Here is a 20,819-nt window from a genome sequence, read left to right on the forward strand (position 1 = left end):
TGGTTTGAACTTGGAAGTCGTAGTAGAGTCATCGGTTCCGATTTACGCCTAAGTTGATTGTTATTGGAGATTCATCGGTAGGCTGCTCAACTTTGATCTTACTTTGAATCTCTTTTCATTTGTAGAATGGGCAATTTGCCCACCTAAAATTTCTTGTAGCTGGGAGACAAAATACAGGGGCTGCTCTGAAATATATTTGTGAATTACATCGATGTCATATTTGGTGTTGACTCTGGTCATATTCTCGCCGAATTCAGTCACATGCTTTCACATGCAAATATATTTTGGCATCTTTCTATGTAACGTATGTACATGAAAGAGGCGAGTTTGCCTTCTGTAATTGGTCATGCGTTGTTACCTGGTCGAACCATCAGGCGAAATTTGGCTGGTGTCAACTTTAGGAGCACTAATAGGCATACGGTTCCGTTGGTAAGGGAATTAGGAGTGAAGACGCCAGTATTATGGATGTGGGATTTGGTTTTTGCGTTTTGTAAAAAAGCAGAACAAAAGTTAGAGGGAAGAGTTGGAGATAGAACAGACCAAAAAAAGAAAATTAGGGGAACATTGCAATCCGATTTCTAACATTCATGAGGTAAATTGCAAAAAATTGAAACATCGAGGGGAAATTTGCAACAACCTCAAAAACTTTGGGACCGACCTGTAATTTGCCTAATTATTATCCGTAGAACCTCTTTGCGTGGCCCCGTTCCCACCACATCTGAAAAATTGCAGTTGAAGTCAAGTCTAAAAGAATTAACTCTCTCTCTCTCTCTCTGTCTCCCGCTCTTTCTCCATCGCAATCGCAATAAAGAAAATGGGCTTTGAAGCTGTGAAGCTCTCGTCGCTCTCATCCTCCACCAAGTCCATCCTCTCCCGCGCCACAGCCAAGCCCTCTCTCTCTAACCTCCTCCCCCTCTCCTCCCTCGCGCCGCGCTCTTCTCACCTCAACAGGACCCACTTCGCGTTCCGGTCCATAAAGCCTCCGCCTCGCCCCGTCGCCCCCGCCGCTCCCTGCGGTTTCGGCCCGTTGAGCCGTTCGAAGAGGAGCTTCCGCGGCGGCGTCGTTGGGTCGGTCCGGAAGTCGGAGGAGGAGTGGCAAGCGGTCCTGTCGCCCGAGCAGTTCCGTATCCTGAGGCGGAAGGGCACGGAGTTAGTTCCTTTGATTTCGCTTTAATTTTTTTTTTTTTTTTGGGAGTCTCTGTCTGCGAGTTAGCTTCAGCTATTGATGTTTCTGCTGGATTATCCTGGTTGAGGCTTTGCCGTTCTTAATTTTGGTTCCTGCTCTTCTTGATGCCTCACTTCCCCGTTCTGGGTGGGGATTTGTTGACTTCGGTTGGTTTCGTTTGAACGTAATTACCATGCTGTCTCCTTTAAGTTCGGGACCACTGAGCAGGGAGCTTTAAAACACAACCTGTTCAAATGAGGCTGTCTTGGGCCGTCTATTTATGTTTCGCATGAAAAAATTTCGCTAGCTTATGCCGCAATGTGATATGTTGATATGTTGAATCAGAAATGGGTTTTTGAGTTTTGATTCAGCACGGTACAACACATTTCTAGCATGTCAAGCGATGTGCATTGGAGGTGGATTCTTTGTGAATTAGGTTTAAATAGGAGAATCCACGGAGGAATTGCAGGGTAGGATGTTCTCTGTGTTTTTCGAGGTGATGATGAGGGGTTATACTTTTCTGGTTTATTGTGGGAATGAGCTGTTCTAGCTATTACTTAAGTTCTCTGGCACTGTCCTGTGTTTGGAAAGACTTAGTTTTTGTTTGGAAACGTCGGCCTTTGTAGGTTCCTTTGGGTGCTAAGGATTTGTTATTACATGAGTACCGAAATCTTGGTTACTTATGAAGTCTATAGCTTTTGACTTTTCATCAAAACAAAGGTGAAAAGTTGTCAAAATCATCCCCAAGTGCGAGTCCTAGGGTGATCACGTACTGTTATTTCTAGATATTATTATGTCAACGATTTCATCATTCAATTTAATCAAAGTCAGAGCTAAACGTCGAGCCGAAATGCGACTCTCAGAAAACCAACCCATCCCACGCTTTCTGAACAGAAAAAACTCAGAAGAATCAGTTGGTGCGTATCTTTGTGTTTTGAAGAGCTATTTAAAAAAAAAAAAATTGTTTCTCAATGCTACTTCTATCTGTTGTGAGGGAGTGGAAGTCAGTCCAGTGTGATCTCGATTTTGACTTATCTAATGCTTGCGCATTGTCCTTGTAAGCTCTTTCTTTACAGTCTGTATCTTGTTTGTATTATTTTGATTGTTTGAAGGGTCTCTTCATCTGTTAAAATAAGAAAGCGGTGCAGAGCCATAGTCAAACTCCTTAACTACTAGCTCGTAGCGCGTGCTCACTACATTATAGGAATATGCAGGATCTATGAGGGATCAAAGGACGAAGATCCTAATCCTGTTTTTAAGAGAAATCAGAACTAGGAATAATATCCTCATGTTAGTGCTGCGGCATTTTAGAAAATGATTCATTTGTCGTTCTCATAATCGTACTGTTACCATCGATTGCGCACTAAGGCTGATCATGATATGTGAAGTTCTTATCAACCCTCTTTGTGGGGCTTTCATGCTTTAGTAATCAATCGATTGAGGGACCTCATGCACCTGATGGACTTCAGTTTGGTACTGTGTTGCTTGGGCAAATATTTGACTAGAAAACGAGAAAGAAAATGCATGATATTGATAAGTCAAATGATGTTGGGAGCGCAACGGTTGATCTCTTTGAAATGCTGTGTAAGAAGATACATTCTGATTAGTTATGTTAGAATGTGCAGCGTTATAGGTATACCCTCACTAGTAAAAATTTTGTTAAAATAGGTGGATGACCTCCTCAAATCATGCTTTTGGGGGAAGAATCCTATTCGTGTGGTTATGTATAGTATTAGCTTGTTGAGGTGTTATACATACAATCCTCTTCGACTATTCTTAATGGCTTGGAAATGATCAGAGAGGACTTAAATGTTGCTGAGTCCGATGCAAGTAGTTGAAGATTCATATACATTCTTTTTGAATGCAACCTTATCCTTTTTCTAATTCAAGTATCAAACCAATGGAGAACAAAGGAGCATAACTGAATACTTTTTTATGCCTCGTGTACTATGTTTTTGTACAACAAGCAACTCTTTATCTGGTTTGATATCGGGTGTCATGTGTGGTAAATCCTTGAACATATATATGTTCATATATTACTTAAGAACGAAGACTTGTCATCTTGGTCGTCCTCATTTTTTGCGGTTTCTCTAACATGTAGATATCCAGGCACGGGTGAATACGACAAGTTTTTTGAAGAGGGGGTGTACAATTGTGCAGGATGCGGGACTCCTCTTTACAGGTCTACAACTAAATTTAACTCCAGCTGCGGCTGGCCTGCTTTCTACGAGGGTCTACCAGGAGCTATAAACTGCACTGTGAGTTTCTTTTTCTCTTTTGCTCAATCAAACGTGTGGTCATGATTAGTTAAAGATGGTTCTGATTAAAGTCAATTTCTATTATGGCTTGCTGCTCTGTATTTGATGAGTTTTCTAAACAGTGAAAATGACGGAGAGATGCAAAATGAGTCGGGCGTGTTCTGCTTTAAATTGTTGATGAGCTTGCCTTGCTTCGTGATCTCAGCCTGATCCAGATGGAATGAGGACGGAAATCACTTGTGCTGCCTGTGGCGGCCATCTGGGTCACGTGTTCAAGGGTGAAGGGTTCCCGACACCGACCGATGAGCGGCATTGCGTCAATAGTATCTCACTCAAGTTTGTTCGTGCAAACTCTTATCCTTCCCAGTAAAAACTTCTGCAGCAAGATGGGTCGTTCACCAGATGTGGCCTTCGACTGCTACTGTTATCTGAGATTGTTTGCTTCCAATTTCCACACTATGTACTATAAGCCCTTCCCTTAAATCCTTCTTCATCTGGATTGGAATCGGATATTTGCTGCCCATCTCTCGAGTAAATAAAAGTCGAAATCTTTTATCTTGTTATCTTGCAGATGCTTCTCGCTGAACTGTTCTAATGTGACACGGTGAAAAGGTTGCTTAATGTAGTCACTAATCAGTCGCTATATACATGAAATGAAATGAACTTCACGAAAGTAAACCTCATCTGATAATTAGGCTAGCCTTTTGTAGATTGGCTAGCAAATTTGTGCGGGTGGTAATTATGTATTAGATAGGCCATCGATAGGTTTTCCTTTGTTGTTAGGGATCGGATTAGATCATGTTTTGCAGAATATTGATGTAATTTGGTTCAGTATTTTGAGAACTCCTTGAGGCACCAAAGCCCTTTGAGAATGGTTGTCAAATTTTTCAAGGGGCTTTAGGCTTAAAGCTAGCATTGGAAAGGTTGAAAGCCCAAGGCAGGTAAGGACCTGGTTTCGGCTTTCACCATTTTCGGAATGTTAAAATTCAATTTTAATTAAAAACATTCTTTCAAAATTACCTTACCAATTTTTTAGTTTTTCTTATTTTGTTCCCTTGTTGTTACTGTTTATCTCCTTTGCATGAGAGTAGTCGACAAGGTTAGATATGATTGACAATGGGTTGGCGAAAAGCTAGCGAGGGGTTGGCAAGGTCACGCGACCCAAGCGACTATCGCCCGAGGTCACACAACCGCCTAAGCAACGATCGCTCGGGTCGCGCGACCATAGGCCTCGTCGCATGGAGTCGAGCAACCCCAGCAAGAGCCACCTAAGGTCACGTGACTCAAGCGATGGTCGCCTGAGGTCGTGCCACCCTAGGGGGCCCTCGCTTGGGTCGCAACCGTCAATGAGGGTTTGATTTCTCTTTATTAAAAAGGAAATTCTACTTAATCCAAAGTAGCTTTTCAAAAGTTTTTATCAAACGTTATTTGTATTTTTCCAAAGCCCAAAGCATTTCTCTAAAGTTCCTTAGGTTAAAAGAGCATTTGCACTTTCTCAAAGCTTATTTTCAAAGCCAAATCAAACACATGCCAAGTATTTTTCAGCTTTCACTTCGGTTAGCAACTTCTAGTTAGAGAAAAGTGAAGTATGAACTTATTTGCTGCTAGTTATTTTTCCTTTTCGGGTCATTGATAATTTCCCATGAGAAAAAAAAAAATTTGCCAACCTTTGCCTATGGCTAGTAATATTTATGATAAAAAGTTTGTTAGAACATGTCACTGGTCATTATAAGTAACCTTTTTAATGCCGCATATAGCTTATCAAATTGAAAAAGTAAAAATTTATTTACTAATAATTAATGTCTTTTCTCTTTATTTAGGTCATTTCCATAAAAGTTAAGGCGTGCATGTTAACACTTTTGCTCTATTAAGACGCGCATGACAACACTTCTACCCTAGAAATCAACTTCTAGCCTTAAGGTGCACATGACAACACTTTTGCTCTAATAAGACGCGCATGACAACACTTCTATCCTAGAAATCAACTTCTAGCCTTAAGGTGCGCATGACAGCACTTTTGCTCTAAAAATCAATTTCTGGTCAAAAGTTGATTTTTCTACTTTTGGAGAGAAGCAAATTTTTCTTTACTTTTTCAAGTGGTTTTCAAAGCTACTTTTGGAGCACAAAAATGCTCTGAAAGTAAAAAAAAATGAAATTACGTTACCATCAAACGAATTTTTGCTCCAAAAGTACTGAGCAAAAATTCTATTCTATAAGTGTTGTCATGCGCGCTCACTGGTAATGAAAATGACCTAAATAAAGATAAGCCTTTAATGTACAAGATTGAAAGCGCATTTACCTGACTGCCCAATTTTTTGTTTCGAATTGACATTGATCCAACGGCCTTCATTACGTTATTAAAATTTAACGTTTTTAATTACGTGCAGCAATATGATAGCATCCATGATTCAAATTAATACAACGGCGTTTCCGTAATTGCAGAAATCATGTCATCAGCATATGTAATAATCCACGTGGGATCCACGTCAGCGCCTGCAGCGAGATCGTTATCCAGACAAGAATGACAAGAATCCAACAATCTCCCTCTCCCGCAAGCGCTCGCATTTCCTCCACAATCTCTCTCTCTCTCTCTAGATTCCTGCTTCGCGGCTTCGTCACAGCCTCACCTTCGCCCCTTCAAAACTCAGGACGACGACCCAAGAAAAAACTGAGATCCATACTTCGAGTGGAGCTCGACGTGTTGCGATTGAGCTCCCCCTCGCGCCCGTCGTGCCGCTATGGGGGAACCCCTCAACCTGTGTCACGTCCCCAGGGTACGTAGCCTCTTCGCTTTGCTGGTTCTCGGTTCACCTGTCTGTGTGCGCTTGTCTCTTTCGTCCATTTCATGAGCATTTGGTTCGTAGTTGGTAAGGATTCGTGCCAAGCAACCGCCTTTGGATTGCTTAGTGTCCGTGGGTCCGTCGTGTCGATACTGGGGAACGGCTAAGAGTGTTTTTTGGAAGATGTGTTATTCATATGACTATTCGACTGCCAAGTGCTACTTGGGATCTCTTTTGTAAAGTAACCCACAATACAAGTTCTTTGATTTTTCTACTGTGTTATAAGCGTCGTGTAGATTAGCATCATTCTTGGCTATGGCGATACCGGGATTGATTGAAGTGATGCTATGTGTTACCCTTTTCTCAACTTGCAGGGATATGGCATGGTGAAACATGGAAGTGCAATTGTAGCTTTCTCTACTCCCATCTCGTGTGGCTGTGGACATTCTTTGAAGGATTCATATTCCTTTAGCCAGCAAGTCCATGCGCCGCCTTACGCCTTAAAGTATCGGTTTGGTCGCCGCTCTTTTGTTTCAGGAGATACCTGTGAATACATAAGTTTGTTGACTTCCTCAAGATTGGGTCAGAGACAACTTCGTCGCGACAATCATAGGCCGGGCCGTTTTGGAAGAGCTCAGATACGAGTGACGATTGACGTCGCTGGTGCTGTTGATGTCATTAATGATTTGGGAATGGATACTCTTACATTCTTAGCAGTGACTGTAGCAGTCGTCCCAACATTCAAGATTCTCAGAGCTAGTCCCGTAAGAAATACCTTTTGGTTCATATTTATCTCTTTTTGTGGTGAGGCCTACCAATGGTCCTCATGCATTGACCACTTGTTTGTTAGTTGAGTATATTAACAGTAAGTTTTAAAATTCACTATGTTATGTCAACGGGAAAGAAGAATATCTACCACTTAAGTCTATAGTTAATAAAGTCCTGACTTCAGCAATAAATGTTGGGGAAGTGCAAGGTGCTTCCTGAAATTTCCTCTGACCCACCTACTTAGAAGGTTGTTGTGCTATGGGCCATGACCATCAGAATCTTAGTTTTCACAGCATGTGAACCAGTTTGCAACTGTCCTCAATCAAACAGACTCTGCATACATTCATAGACGGATATTTTGTAATTGAAAATTATTAGTCACTTATTACAAGATGCTATAAGGATGGAGCCATAATTGGTCTAAGAGCTATTGGTGTGTCCTCAGATACTTGGATTCTTCTTTGCCGGAATTGTACTTAATCAATTTGGATTTATAAGAAATCTCACAGATGTCAAAGTGCTGTCTGAATGGGGCATCCTTTTCCTGGTAAGCTAGTTTCTCTCTGCCAGTAATCTGAATTGTTTCATCATCCTTTTCTTTTTGTCACAATTAATGACGTTTCTAACTTTTAGCAGTCGCTATTTTCTGAAATAATCGTTGCTTTAAGTGCGCCCACCCTTGCTTAGTGAAAACAGTGATATGTCAGATTGTTTCTCTTTCAATCAAGCTTTCCTAATTTCTTTCATTGGATGACACAATACGTTGAACAAATATCCAAGTCCCATCTATTGTTTGCATCTGGGGTCTATGGTGGTGGAGTGGCCATCAAGAAGACTGTCCTTGGCTTGATTTCACAAACTTCCAGCTCCATTAGTGACCATTCCTATGTCAAAAAGCGGGAATTGTCCATTTTTGTGTTTTTAATTGAAGTGTGAGCAACTTATCATTTACACATGTTTTAGATGATAGTAAGTTGGGAAATGCATTGTCTTGAATTTTTCTGCCAAGTGTTGCATGTTAAGATCAAGAGGGACAATGATTTCCCATTTGCTGTCTCCATTATTAGAGTTGACCCAAAAAGACTAAGGTGATATCTTGAAGAAAGATCTCAAGTACGTTTAACATGGTGGATATGGCTTTAGGAGAAGTCAGTGGCATAAATTGACACATGTGACTCCGCTTAACGGGTGGCTTTAATTTACTATTTTCCTTCTTTCCTTCCTCTAGATATTTGACTTTATTATTAACCAGGGGAGCTAGATTCTCATGTAAATAGATACAGCTCATCTATCATGTTCTTTATGGTCATGACTCTACTCACGAAAGAACCATGCATCTTCCTCTCCAGCTGTTCGAGATGGGGTTGGAGCTATCACTTGCACGCTTAAAAGCTCTTGCAAAGTTTGCCTTTGGTATGGGATTGACTCAGGTAAAGTGTTATAACATACATGGATTTCAGTTTGAGGTGAAATTTTGGAGGTTCAATCTCTTCTACTATTTCGCATCTACTTTCTTTCTCAAGAGTCCTATCACATTGTGACATTTCATTTGTTTTCACCTTAAAGGTCTTCTTATCCACTCTAGCCTTCACGGCATTTGAACTTCCACCTAATGGAGCTATAGGAACAAGAATTTTGGAGTTCCTTTTCCACTCAAGGTCAGATTTGGTGAGTATGTTGTTGACCAACTAGCAATTTATTGCATCTACCACAATAGGCGGCCTCATTCATATGCTTGTATATTGTGTCTTAAAACAGTCTCAGTTGTCACAAACATTCCAGCACCATATTTCACTCACATATGTTCTTTCTACGGGTCCTTAAATGGTAAATGTTAGCTCATGTTCTCAACTTCTGGAGATTTCATTATTTTGCTTGGCATAGGTCCTCCTTCTTTGAACTGAAAGGTTGCCTTGGAATTTGAAAGGTAGGCCGGAGTATTTGCTGAGCAGGCTTACTGCTTATTATTGGTGCTCATGCCTACGAAGCCAGTCGACTAGTAGAATATGGAGATAGTGCTCCATCTTAAAATAATAAAGATACTTTTAATGCACTGTTGCTGAAGGTTGCTTTGGCATTTAAATTGTAAAAACTATCACACTGGGATTGCCCAAGGTCCATACTGTATATTTGTGTTACTCTTTTATTGACCAAACTTTGTAAATTGCAGGTAAACATCAGAACTTTGGACGAGGCAATAGTGATTGGTGCTGCTCTCTCTTTATCTTCTTCTGCTTTTGTCTTGCAGGTAATTAAATTTTCAGAACTCATTTATTTGGCATTTGCACTTTCCGTTATTAATAGTTGGACTTTACCCAACTTTGTACCACTTATGAGATTATAGTTGGATTAATACATAGAATAATTGCATGGCAATATAGAGACCTTACTAAATAGTTATCGGTCAACAATTTGTTTGAAGATGATACATGGAGCTTGATGCATGATCATGTTCTCCCTATCCCACGCTCTTATTAATATTCTTTTTTTGTCCTGTCAGTGCATGACATCAGTGTCATGACTGCTTATGGCAGATTATTATGATCTTATTGATGCTTCTTTAATATAGTTGTACAGATTTAATTCGTCTTATGAGCATTTGCTCATTAGAAATCATTCTTCCAGGTTTCAAGGGCTTGCTAAACATAATGTGTAGCTTCTTGCAGAGAAAGGTGAGCTGGCAACGAGATTTGGTTCCGCAACTCTGGGGATACTTCTTTTGCAGGTTATAGTTGGTTCTAATGATATGATATTTTCTTTGCCGCTGGTTTAGCTTGGGACTATTTTTTTCAATCTTTTACTTGACGACCAGGATATCATGCTAAGTAGAGGCGCATGACTTTTTCGGGTCGAATGACTTGTGTTTTGCAGGATATCGCTGTTGTCCCTCTTCTAGTTATCCTTCCGGTGCTGGAGAGCCAGGTTCTCTCTCTCTCTCTCTCTCTCTGTGGGTGCGTGTGTGCGTGGTCTTACTTGTGGGGAGGTGGGTGAGAATAAGTTTGGGGGCAACATGAAAATCGTTTTCAAAATTCCTTAAAGGAGAACATATAGATAGAAAACTTCACAAGGAAAAATGCAGTAGCCAGGGTGTGACAAGACCAGCCTCCGCTTGGATCCACTATTACGTGTGCATTTGGGTGGGTGCTTATGGGTACATTGCATGTCTGGCTTGATTGTTTTTATTTCTAGGGTTTACTTATGTGGAATCTTCATATCATGAAGTGCGAACAAATACTAAAACTAGCATTCTTTCTGAGAGCAGAACTCATAGGGAAGAAAATCGAATATAGATGGAATCATCATAGTTCGAGCTGCGTGAGACAGTATAATAAATGGTTGAAGACAGCCTTTTTTCTTTCTTCCCCCTCTTTTTGATGTTCTGCAGGAGTTGGTTTTGTTTTTTTAGTCGATTCAGTGTAATTCAAGACTCTTTTAGTGTCCTCACTGTAAACACTGGAGATTCAATGGTTTCAGACACTTTATTCAGCTTATCGAACCTTTGCTCATGGTCATCTGACTCTTCTTTTGCAGAATTTGGTTGAGGAAAGCATCTGGCCTGTGCTTGCTCAAGAAAGTTTAAAGGCTTTAGGTGGTCTTGGCTTACTTTCTCTCGGAGGAAAATACCTGCTTAGGCGAGTTTTTGAGGTGTGCTTCAGGTTTCTTCAATAGTAAGAAAAATTGAAATAACTTTTATTCTTAATTAACTTCATTACATCAGGTTGTCGCAGAAGCAAGGAGCTCAGAAGCTTTTGTTGCGCTTTGCCTGTTGACAGTTGCTGGGACTTCCCTTACCACCCAAATGTTAGGCTTCAGTGATACTGTTAAGTATCCCTACCCCCAGGATGCCTTGTACTCTGAACTGACTTCTCTTTCAGAAGTTTTTACGAGATGGAAACATTTCATGTGCAGCTTGGAGCATTTTTGGCTGGGGCATTGTTAGCTGAAACTAACTTTCGGACACAGATTGAAGCAGATATCAGACCATTTAGAGGCTTACTGCTCGGATTGTTCTTTGTGACTACAGGGACTTCTGTTGACATGGAGGTGGGAATATTCTTTTGACTATTGTTGTGTCCATAAATAATTCTCTGGTTCGTGTACAGAATTGCAAATCTATGAGATCTCTTCATTCTACTGTTTGAATTGTGATTCAACTCTACTGAACTTTTGGCACCAGGTCAACCCGATCATAAATTTCCTTGTGAGAACATCAGTGGACCTTGATACTTTTCTTTTTAGAGGATGATAAATTTTTAGGGTTTTGTGAGTTGAGTAAGCCTTTGATATATATATTTGCAGTGCTTATTCTGCAATATTTAGAAAGACACCAGTATCCATTGAAAGAACATTGTACAATAGCAAGCATGTTTTTCTTTTAAATGCAACAGAAAATTTTACTCTTTGCAGCTTCTTTTGCGAGAGTGGCCCAATGTGCTTGCTCTACTGGGAGGTTTGATCTTCATCAAGACCCTGATTATAACAGCAATAGGTCCCCGTGTTGGACTCACTCTGCAAGAAAGCATAAGAATAGGATTGCTCCTATCACAGGGAGGGGAGTTTGGATTTGTTGTGTTCTCCTTGGCAAACAGGTTAGTTATGGGTACTTGTTGGCTGTTCCCTTGAAGTCATTGACTCACAAAGTTCTTTACCATCTGACCAGGCTTGGGGTGCTGCCACTTGAGCTGAACAAGCTCCTCATAATAGTCGTAGTGTTGTCAATGGCATTAACACCTTTGCTTAATGAAGTTGGAAAGAGGGCTGCTGATTTTATTGATGACAAGTTCGAAACTGAGGAAGTACGTTCTTCTTGTCATATTTAAAGTTTGTTGTTTTATAAGAACATCCAAAGTAGTCTATCTCAGTGGCCTTTCTAGTCTATTCATAAAATTGCAACTCGTGCATTATGCCTTCAAAAATTGACCATCCCTTACTGAACTATTAAAACTATATTATTGAGTGAAAAATTTATCTCAAAAACAAAATTCAAGGAACAAATTTAGGCGAATCATCTCATAGGCAACATTCATATGCTTTTCGAGCCCCTTAACTCACTCTGATGTCTTGACTAATGGTGGCAAAAACTGATCTGACCCTGAAATTGGCCCAAAATTCTGATTTGATATTAAGCCAATTTGACCAATATGTTGACTGCATGAAACCCAATTTACCTGGAAACGCGATAACCAAACCCGAAAAAACTAGGTGAAGATGATATCCCAAACTAACCTGATTCCAACACAAAAAACATCTATTTGATAGAACCCTAGATTGAAGTGCGCCAATGCATGATCTAGACTTATTGCAGAATTTTGAGTTCCTTGTCTGATCATTTCCTGAAAGTATGTGTTATTTTGCAAAATCTATGCAATTATCAATTTTATGGAACTAAGCCTCTGCAATAAGAACTCGACACTGACTTGTATCTAATAAACTGAAACTAGCCCTGCATCTTGAACTAACTCAACCTGCTAGAATGTCAACTCTAGTCTCGATGATTTCATTGACACAAATCGCTAGTCAGCTGAATGGATAGCCTGGGGAAGTTTGTGTAGTTCACTGATGGAATTTCGCAGGTTGTTGCAGATTGACTCTTACATGTTTTCTTGCAGAAAGCGACGGAGATTGCGAGCTTTGATGCTAGGGATCCTGTTGTAATTATTGGATTCGGACAGATGGGTCAGGTGTGATTTGGGCATCAAGTTCTTCCTTTGATTGAATTAGCGCTTTGACTGCTTTTATACACCATGGTTGTAAATTCTATCCATGCAGGTCCTTGCCAATTTCTTGTCAGCTCCATTGGCTTCTGGAGTTGATGGTGACCTGTCTGGTTGGCCTTATGTTGCTTTTGATCTCAATCCTACTGTAGTGAAGGTTAGTTAGACCTTTACATAATTTCCCTGATGAAATAAGAAGGCTGTTAATAGAAAGCTGATCAAGCCTAACAGTGGTTGAAGGACTTTTAGATAATTCGTTGAAGAAGAAAATAGAGGACTGTCAAATATATATTTTAGTACTGTCAAAGCTAATAGCTGATTAATTTAGTTTCTGCAAGTAATAAATAAACTCTCCATGACAATCACGTATTTTTGGTGCTATAACTTGTACTGTATGTGTAATTTGTTATGGGGTTTCGTTTCTGTCAATTCAGCCTTCTTACCTGCATGATCTTCCAATACTGTTAGTATGCTGACGTGCTATTCTGATATGACAGTTTTTGTTAATAGAGAAAAGAAAATAAAAAAAGAATTAAAATGCTAATATTAATTAAAATAATAAGGAAAAAAGAGAGAGAACTAGATAAAGAGTGGCAGTGCTGCTCTTGAAGGAGGAGAGAGGAAGTTGGGGGTTGCTCTTTTGCCTCACCAGTTGCCAAAGAGCAGGGACGGGACCCAAGGAGGGCCCTGGGGATTTAAAAGTCGAACTTGTTTAGGGCTCATATAACTATAAGCTTATTGTATATGATCAACTGGGAATGTTTGTATGGTCAAATGCATCCATCGGATGGATATACTTATATGTTCACATTTTGCTTCTGGATCGTAAAGAAACACTTTTTTCACTGGAAAGGATGGATTTTCCTCTCATAGGAATTTGGGCCCACAGCCAGAGAAACTGACTTTGACATGTCTGGAAGGATGAACTGTAACTTCCATTAGGAGAGTGAAACCAGAAGAACTTTCAGATTAATGATTAGATGAAACCAAGAAATAGCACACCTTCTGTGAAATTCTAGAAGATCGTCTGTGTGATCAACTAGTTCCATTGAAACTTCTAGAATTTAGATGCCACGTTTCCCATTGAAAGGGAAAGTGTCTTAGTAAATGCTGTTGGGCTTGTGCAGCTGCATGGTGTTTGCTGTACTTGTTTGGGTCATATACCTAGATCCACATCCACATGTGCTGGTGTCTTAAAATCGTGTTCTTGAATTTTGCAATTTTCATCAGAAGGAAAACTACTGAACTTCTGTCCTATTGGATTTGTCTCTGACTGATGCACTAGTTTCCATTTTCCAGAATGAAATACTGAAGTTTGTAGTGCCTTGATGATTTTTAAGCTAATTGATCTTTTATTTGAACTTTCAGGCATCTAGAAAGCTTGGTTTTCCTATTCTTTATGGGGATGGATCACGCCCAGTTGTGTTGCAATCTGCTGGTATTGCTTCCCCAAAAGCTGTCATGGTGATGTACGCTGGACGGAAGAGGACGATAGAGGCTGTTCAAAGGCTTCGACTTGCCTTCCCAGCTGTAAACTCTCTCTCCCCCTCCCCCTCCCCCTCTCCCCCCCCCCCTTTCTTGTGTTTTGAGGTGCATTTTGATTTGTCCAATTTCACACATACATTTTTCTTTGTACTACCTTCTATTCTTATGCCCTTATGATACAAGCATGAAGCCAGTATTTTAGATCATGTTGCTTTTAAAGTGATCACACTCTAGAACATATCAATGGTCTTATGTGAACAGGAATTTTCTTGCCAATCATCTGTACCTAGCCTCTCAGAGTTTTTAAAAGGAGGAATTAGGTCCCTCTTCAAATTTAATGTTGGTTGATTACAAATTATTTCATGAACGTGGATCTTCGACAGACAAGAAAAAAAAAAATTTCTGGATCTTCAGTGACGATTACTCTCATGTCAATATCAAATATGCGGTCAGCTTCTTCAATATAGTTCCTCCTAGTTCTCAGTTTGTGGACATCATCATATGATTTATGCCTATATCATGCTTGCATGTTGTAGTCACTTCTCAAGTTAAGATAGTTCTTTGTCCCACTTTAGGAGTTGTCTCATTTTTTACCGCAGATTCCAATTTACGCGAGGGCCCAAGACATTACGCATCTTCTGGATTTGAAGAAAGCAGGAGCTACAGATGCTATCCTAGAAAATGCTGAGGTTACTAGTAATATACTTTTTTCTTATGAGTTTGTATGCTTTTGACTAGTCCGAGAAATAAATCTAAGTCGAGTTTGATTTTGTTCCTGCAGACAAGCTTACAGATTGGCTCTAAGCTTTTGAAAGGGTTTGGTGTGATGTCCGATGACGTGACATTTCTGAGGCAGCTTGTTCGAGACTCTATGGAGCTACAAGCTGAAGATGCGGTCAGGCAAAATTATGGTCGAGATTCTAATGTCATGAAGCCACCGCAGGTACTCAAACCTCACGTGTTTTACAATCTGTTTGACTTGCTGCACTTGATTGGTGATGGCAATATGATAATAATCTAATGTAGTGGTTTGCTATTCACAAGAAAAGCCTGAGTGGTCTTAGACCTCTTTATTTAGATGCCCTAGTTTTTTAGTTCAGGTTAGTATGAATGTTTGAAAAACATTATGCACCACAATAGCACTGGAAAGTTGACAGTCTGACATGGCTGATTTTCAATGGCAAGTGGCCTAAAAAAGAAGTAGTCCCAAGACTAAGTAAGCTTAAAGATCAAGGTTTGTATGTCTTTTTACCTGTTTCTAGGTAATCTTATCAGATTTCCAACATGAACCCAATTTATGTTTGCTATAAGGTGTAAAAGTACAAGAGATTATAAGAGTGATTCAGCATTTTCCTACTAGGGTCTACTACCTGATAAACATTCTCTCCGACCAGTGTCACTGCCTTCACCTTTTAGCATCAAAATCAGATTTTCAAGTGTCACCCTGATGCTTTCCAAAGTGTTCGCGTTCTTATCCCACATGTTATGATTTCACCATTTGTCAGGTAAAAGTTGGTGACTTAGTCGGGGGACAGAAGTCCTCCTTATCAGCTGTCTCTGAAGAGAAAACATCTGGAAAGAACCAGGAAGAGGCCGCAACAGGAATTCACTTCAAGGAGAAAGAAGCCCAAGCAGGACATGATAGAGAACTTCAGACGTCCAAGGATCTAGACAGTCATGTCATAAGTTGTGAGCAGGAGCCCGAGGATGGTGCCCTTGTTGGGAAATCCACTGGTGTTAACACTGCACAAGATCTAGCAGACCCAAACAAGTGAAGACCACCGAAGAGGCTGGAAAGTCTGTTGTGCAACTATTAATGCACCACCACGAGGCTAAACCACTCCAGCAGAGGTGTCAGTTTTGTAGCTGAGACTGCGGTAGGAAACAAAATGCAGAAAACTACTGAGATAGTTCTGGACAGCATCGAGGTAGAGGATAGCGAAATGGTCATGCAGACAACATTGAGGAGGAAAAATTGATCTGTTTCAAGTGATGTAGCTTTCTTTTCGTACTTTTAAGAAGCGAATAGAGCTTCCAATGAGAGTCGGCGATTACTCTCGGAGGTAGCGGACAGTTATTCATCTTGCTGCTGCTTCAGTTGGAAAAGGTCTTGGAGCTGATGCATCATGTCATGCTCTATCTTTGAGGATTGTCCGGTGGGTTTATACATGTATACATCAATTCAATCAATAGAAAAACGGTCCTATTGTTTGCGGACGACACCCATATCGAACTTATTTTTTGGGTTAAATGCGCTACGACATAACTATTCATTTTATTTCAAAGAGGATAATGCTGCTTCAATGTATCAATATCCCTTTAGTTTATTATTTTGCTGGGCAAATTCAGAATTCCTATCCTCCTAGGTACTGGAAAAGAGGCGTGTGGTCATCGTTTCCACATTCAATACAGTTCTTCACTCATCTGTTTTTGAATGGATTTTGTTAAAAAGGTCCTAAGGAAATGTTGCAATTTCAATTTCCGCATCATGCACAATCAACACTTCAAAAATCGAAAGATTTCTCATTTGGAATGTTTAACAAGTGCTTTGAGAGCAAGAGTAAAGACCCCTTTTTTGACTCGGACAGATGTGCTACGAATGAATTATATTAACATGAAAACAACTAAAAGACTGTCATGTGATTTCGAAAGTCTAAAATCCGATGAACTTATAGGATTGGCTTATTTGGGATTGGTATACTTGTGCTTACTCCTCCGCCTTGTTAAGTGAGCGAGGCTGAACGTATTCGTTCGGCTTATCAACGTGCTCTACTTGAAATTCTTGCTGATGAACATGTTCTCTTAAGTTCAAAAGAGTTATCTCATACTTTAGATGTGGCCTCTAGATTTAGTAGAACACATGTTCATCTACTTAAAAGAGGAGAGAGATTGTCTCTTGTATAAAACTGTGCAGAAAGTAAGTAGAAATCATTAGCATTAGTAGGAAGTTCAGCCTAGTGATCCTGACAGAAAATAATAACGCATTTTGTTTTCCTAAGCAAAGGATAACTTTATCATCAGTACTTTTTTTTATGGCATGCATTTCATTAAGTTAGTTCGGGGGAAAATTCCAAATAAAAACCTAAAATAGATCTTATTTTAAATAAAGGATTGAATTGCTCTCATTATTTCAAAAAAATAGTGTTATCGAATGACATTTTGGTCCTTTATCTTTTTGAATTTTTTTTCCTTTTTTCTGTTTTTTTTTCTTCTTTCTTGTTTTTTTTTTTCCTCTCCCCTCCCCCGACCATCGTCGGCATCGGGCAACCCTAGCCGAGCGGAGGTTGCCTTCAACTGGGTGGGCGAGTGAGACCCTTGCTAGGTTGGGCAAGGGTGGCCCTCGCTAGAGTTAGGCAAGGGTTGCCCTCGCCTAGGTTGGGATGTCCTCATCAGATCCGATGAGGGCGGCTCTTGCCCGCCTAGGAGAAGGCGACCTCCATCGGTGGCTTCGGCGATGGCCTGGGAGAGAAGAGAAAAAAAAAAAAAAGAAAAAAAAATCAAAGAGGTAAATGGTGAGAATACCTTTCTTTGAAACAATAAACGCATTCCAGTCATTTATTCGAAACAAAATTCATTCCGAGTCTTTATTTCAAAAAATTGAGAGCGGTTCATACTTTTATTTAGAATTTTCTTGCAGTTCTGAGTCCTAGAGTCAAATTATAGTTGGAAAATATTCTTTCGCCATAATTGATCTATTTTCAAGAACTAATGTTTCAAAGCCCATATTTCTTCAGAAAAATAAAAAAGCATTTTTTGCCCATAACCGAAAAATAGCTTTTGGAAAAACAATTCCTACACGTCAATTTCTACGCGAAACAAAGGAAGGCTTAGAGCCTCAGTGATGTCATCGCAGTAGAGCTAGTTAAGGACCACTTGCGAGCAGTACAACGAATCTATGAATCGCGCGCGATTCGTATCGCATCATGAGGAGGGGAGTCAGGGCCTTGGGAGAGCAAGGAAGCCACCTCTTCGACCAAAATTCGAAGATCATCCAGTTGGGTCGATCAGCCCGGGTCGAAGAAGCCGTCAATGTCTTCTCCAGTATGGCCCAGAAGAACACCGTGACGTACAACTCCATGATCTCTGTTTATGCCAAAAACGGGAGGATCCACGATGCCCGGAAGCTGTTCGACGGAATGCCGCGGCGGAACTTGGTTTCCTGGAACACCATGATTGCCGGGTACCTGCATAATGATCAGGGCGAGGAAGCTTATCAGTTGTTCGAGAGAATGCGTAATAGGAACTGTCGTACGTGGACTTTGGTTATAACGTGCTTTATGCGGAGTGGGCAGCTCGAGAGAGCGAGGAAGCTGTTTGATTTGGTTCCCGATAAGCAAGATGTGGTTTTGTGGAATGCCATGATAGCAGGTTATGCAAAGAAGGGTAAATTCGAAGAAGCGAAGCTACTTTTTAATGAGATGCCGGTTAAGAACTTAGTTTCATGGAATTCAGTGCTTGCGGGGTATACAAAGAATCAGGAAATGCGTTTGGCATTACAGTTTTTTGATGAAATGGTGGATAGAGACATTGTGTCATGTAATTTAATGCTAGATGGATTTGTTCAGCTGGGTGACATAGACTCTGCTTGGGGCTTCTTTACAAGGATTCCAGACCCTAATGTTGTTTCTTGGGTGACTATTTTATGTGGGTTGATGCAAAATGGTAGGGTTCTGGAGGCCAGGGGACTCTTTGACAAGATGCCTAGTAGGAATACCGTTTCATGGAATGCAATGATTGCGGGGTATATCAATAACTGTCAAATGGATGATGCCATGAGCCTGTTTATGAAAATGCCAGAAAGAGACTCTGTGTCATGGACGACTGTGATTAATGGATATGTTCGCATTGGTAATCTTGACAAAGCAAGAAACCTTTTGGAAGAAATGCCCTTAAAAAATATTGCATCCCAAACTGCAATGATACATGGGTATGTGGAAAGTCGAAGAATTGATGAAGCTGGTCAATTATTCCATCAGATTGAAACCCGTGACCTTGTTTGTTGGAACACCATGATTGCAGGATATGCTCAAGTTGGAAGGATGCACGAAGCCTTGGACCTGTTCAATCAAATGTCAAAGAAAGATGCAGTAACGTGGAATACTATGATTGCGGGTTATGCTCAATCTAGAGAAATGGAAAGTGCAGTTGCAATATTTAGGGAGATGAAAGAGAAAAACATAGTTTCATGGAATTCTTTAATAACAGGCTTCCTTCAAAACAATTTATATTTGGATGCTCTGAAGAGCTTCGTGTGCATGTGTAAGACGGGAATGAAGCCTGATCATTCAACCTTTGCATGTGGACTCAGTGCTAGTGCCCATCTTGCTGCAGTACAGATGGGCAAGCAGCTTCACCAACTTGTAATAAAAAGTGGTTATGTTGGAGATGTGTTTGTTTGCAATTCCTTGATTGCCATGTATTCTAAATGTGGACATATGATGTTCGCTCAACTTGTGTTTGAAAGTACGGACAATCCTGATGTTATCTCTTGGAATTCCCTGATCACTGGATATGCTTGGAATGGTCAAGGAAGTGAAGCTGTTGCACTCTTTGATCAGATGCTTCTGGAAGGGGTTACTCCTGACGAGGTGACCTTTATCGGAGTTTTGTCTGCTTGCAGTCATCGCAACCTGATTGATGAGGGAACAAAATACTTCAGAAAAATGACGGAACTGTTCGCCATCAAACCTCTAGCTGAACACTATTCTTGCATGGTGGATTTGTTCTCTCGAGCAGGAAAATTTGAAGAAGCATTTCAAATTGCTTGTGATACAAAGACTAAAGAAAATGCTGGATTGTGGGGTGCACTGCTCGGAGCTTGTCGGAAGCACCAGAATCTAAAACTTGCCAAATTAGCAGCTGAGAAGCTCTCAGAACTTGAATCTGATAAAACATCGAACTATGTACTCACATCCAACATAAATGCCGAGGTAGGCAATTGGGATGAAGCGGAGAAAGCAAGGATATCGATAATGGGGAGTGGAGCAGAAAAGCAAGCTGGCTGTAGCTGGATCGAATTGAAAAATCAGGTTCATATATTTGTATCCAATGATCAAGCGCTTCCCAAACTACAAGAGATCTACACAACATTGAACTCCTTAACTGCAAAGACTTTTGTCACATGTGTGGCATAAAAGGCAGAGTCCTTCAAATTTTCCGTACCTCTAACATTTTACAGGAAAATGGATTATTGATCATTCTGTTGCTTATAATTATTAACATCCCATACTTGCCAAACTGTATAGTACTTTACTAACTTGTACATTTGCAAGTGTTCTTTCTTTTGTTATGCGAGATTGTACATTTGCAAGTTGACATCTGATTTTTCTGCTGTTGAGAAGCCTTCCGTTTTGTGTAAATTCTTCGGAGTGGTTTATTGTGCAAATTGTCTTCACATGCTTCAAGAACACAAGATTTTGTATTTGAACGTATCAGTGGGCAATGGGAATTGGATACACTTTTGGCTTGACACTTATGAAGACACGAATAGTAAATATTGGTGTCCAGACCTTTTTGACATCGCCAGAAACAAGGAGGGCTGCGGACTCCAACTTGGGGGAAAATCTGTCCCAAGTCTCTATCCTTAAGACTGTCTGAGCTTAATCTCATTTGTCATGCTTCTAAGATGAGGTTTAAGAGGGTGCAAGGA

At 40.4% G+C, this 20,819-nt stretch overlaps 3 protein-coding genes across 3 annotated transcripts; all 3 read left to right on the top strand.

Annotated features, from left to right (window-relative positions):
- Positions 1-755: 755 nt before the first annotated feature.
- On the top strand, positions 756-3,986 carry LOC115746577 (peptide methionine sulfoxide reductase B5-like). The gene is made up of 3 exons (XM_030682390.2): positions 756-1,149; positions 3,267-3,423; positions 3,629-3,986. Exons 1-3 carry the CDS (start codon positions 815-817, stop codon positions 3,791-3,793), a joined length of 657 nt encoding a protein of 218 aa, XP_030538250.1. The 5' UTR covers positions 756-814; the 3' UTR covers positions 3,794-3,986.
- Positions 3,987-5,964: 1,978 nt separating this feature from the next.
- Positions 5,965-16,384, top strand: LOC115746593 (K(+) efflux antiporter 3, chloroplastic). The gene is made up of 19 exons (XM_030682421.2): positions 5,965-6,197; positions 6,578-6,967; positions 7,417-7,518; positions 8,321-8,401; positions 8,538-8,639; positions 9,142-9,219; positions 9,628-9,696; positions 9,843-9,893; positions 10,503-10,616; positions 10,690-10,791; positions 10,881-11,015; positions 11,379-11,560; positions 11,632-11,767; positions 12,581-12,652; positions 12,741-12,842; positions 14,054-14,215; positions 14,770-14,859; positions 14,952-15,113; positions 15,676-16,384. Exons 1-19 carry the CDS (start codon positions 6,162-6,164, stop codon positions 15,943-15,945), a joined length of 2,436 nt encoding a protein of 811 aa, XP_030538281.1. The 5' UTR covers positions 5,965-6,161; the 3' UTR covers positions 15,946-16,384.
- A 1,571-nt stretch (positions 16,385-17,955) lies between these two features.
- Positions 17,956-20,516, top strand: LOC115746594 (pentatricopeptide repeat-containing protein At2g35030, mitochondrial-like). Its single transcript, XM_048278853.1, has one exon. The coding sequence runs from the start codon at positions 18,094-18,096 to the stop codon at positions 20,302-20,304; it is 2,211 nt and encodes a 736-aa protein (XP_048134810.1). The 5' UTR covers positions 17,956-18,093; the 3' UTR covers positions 20,305-20,516.
- The last annotated feature ends 303 nt before the right edge of the window (positions 20,517-20,819 follow it).

The sequence above is a fragment of the Rhodamnia argentea genome, chromosome 5 (assembly GCF_020921035.1).
Source record: "Rhodamnia argentea isolate NSW1041297 chromosome 5, ASM2092103v1, whole genome shotgun sequence".
NCBI lineage: Eukaryota > Viridiplantae > Streptophyta > Magnoliopsida > Myrtales > Myrtaceae > Rhodamnia > Rhodamnia argentea.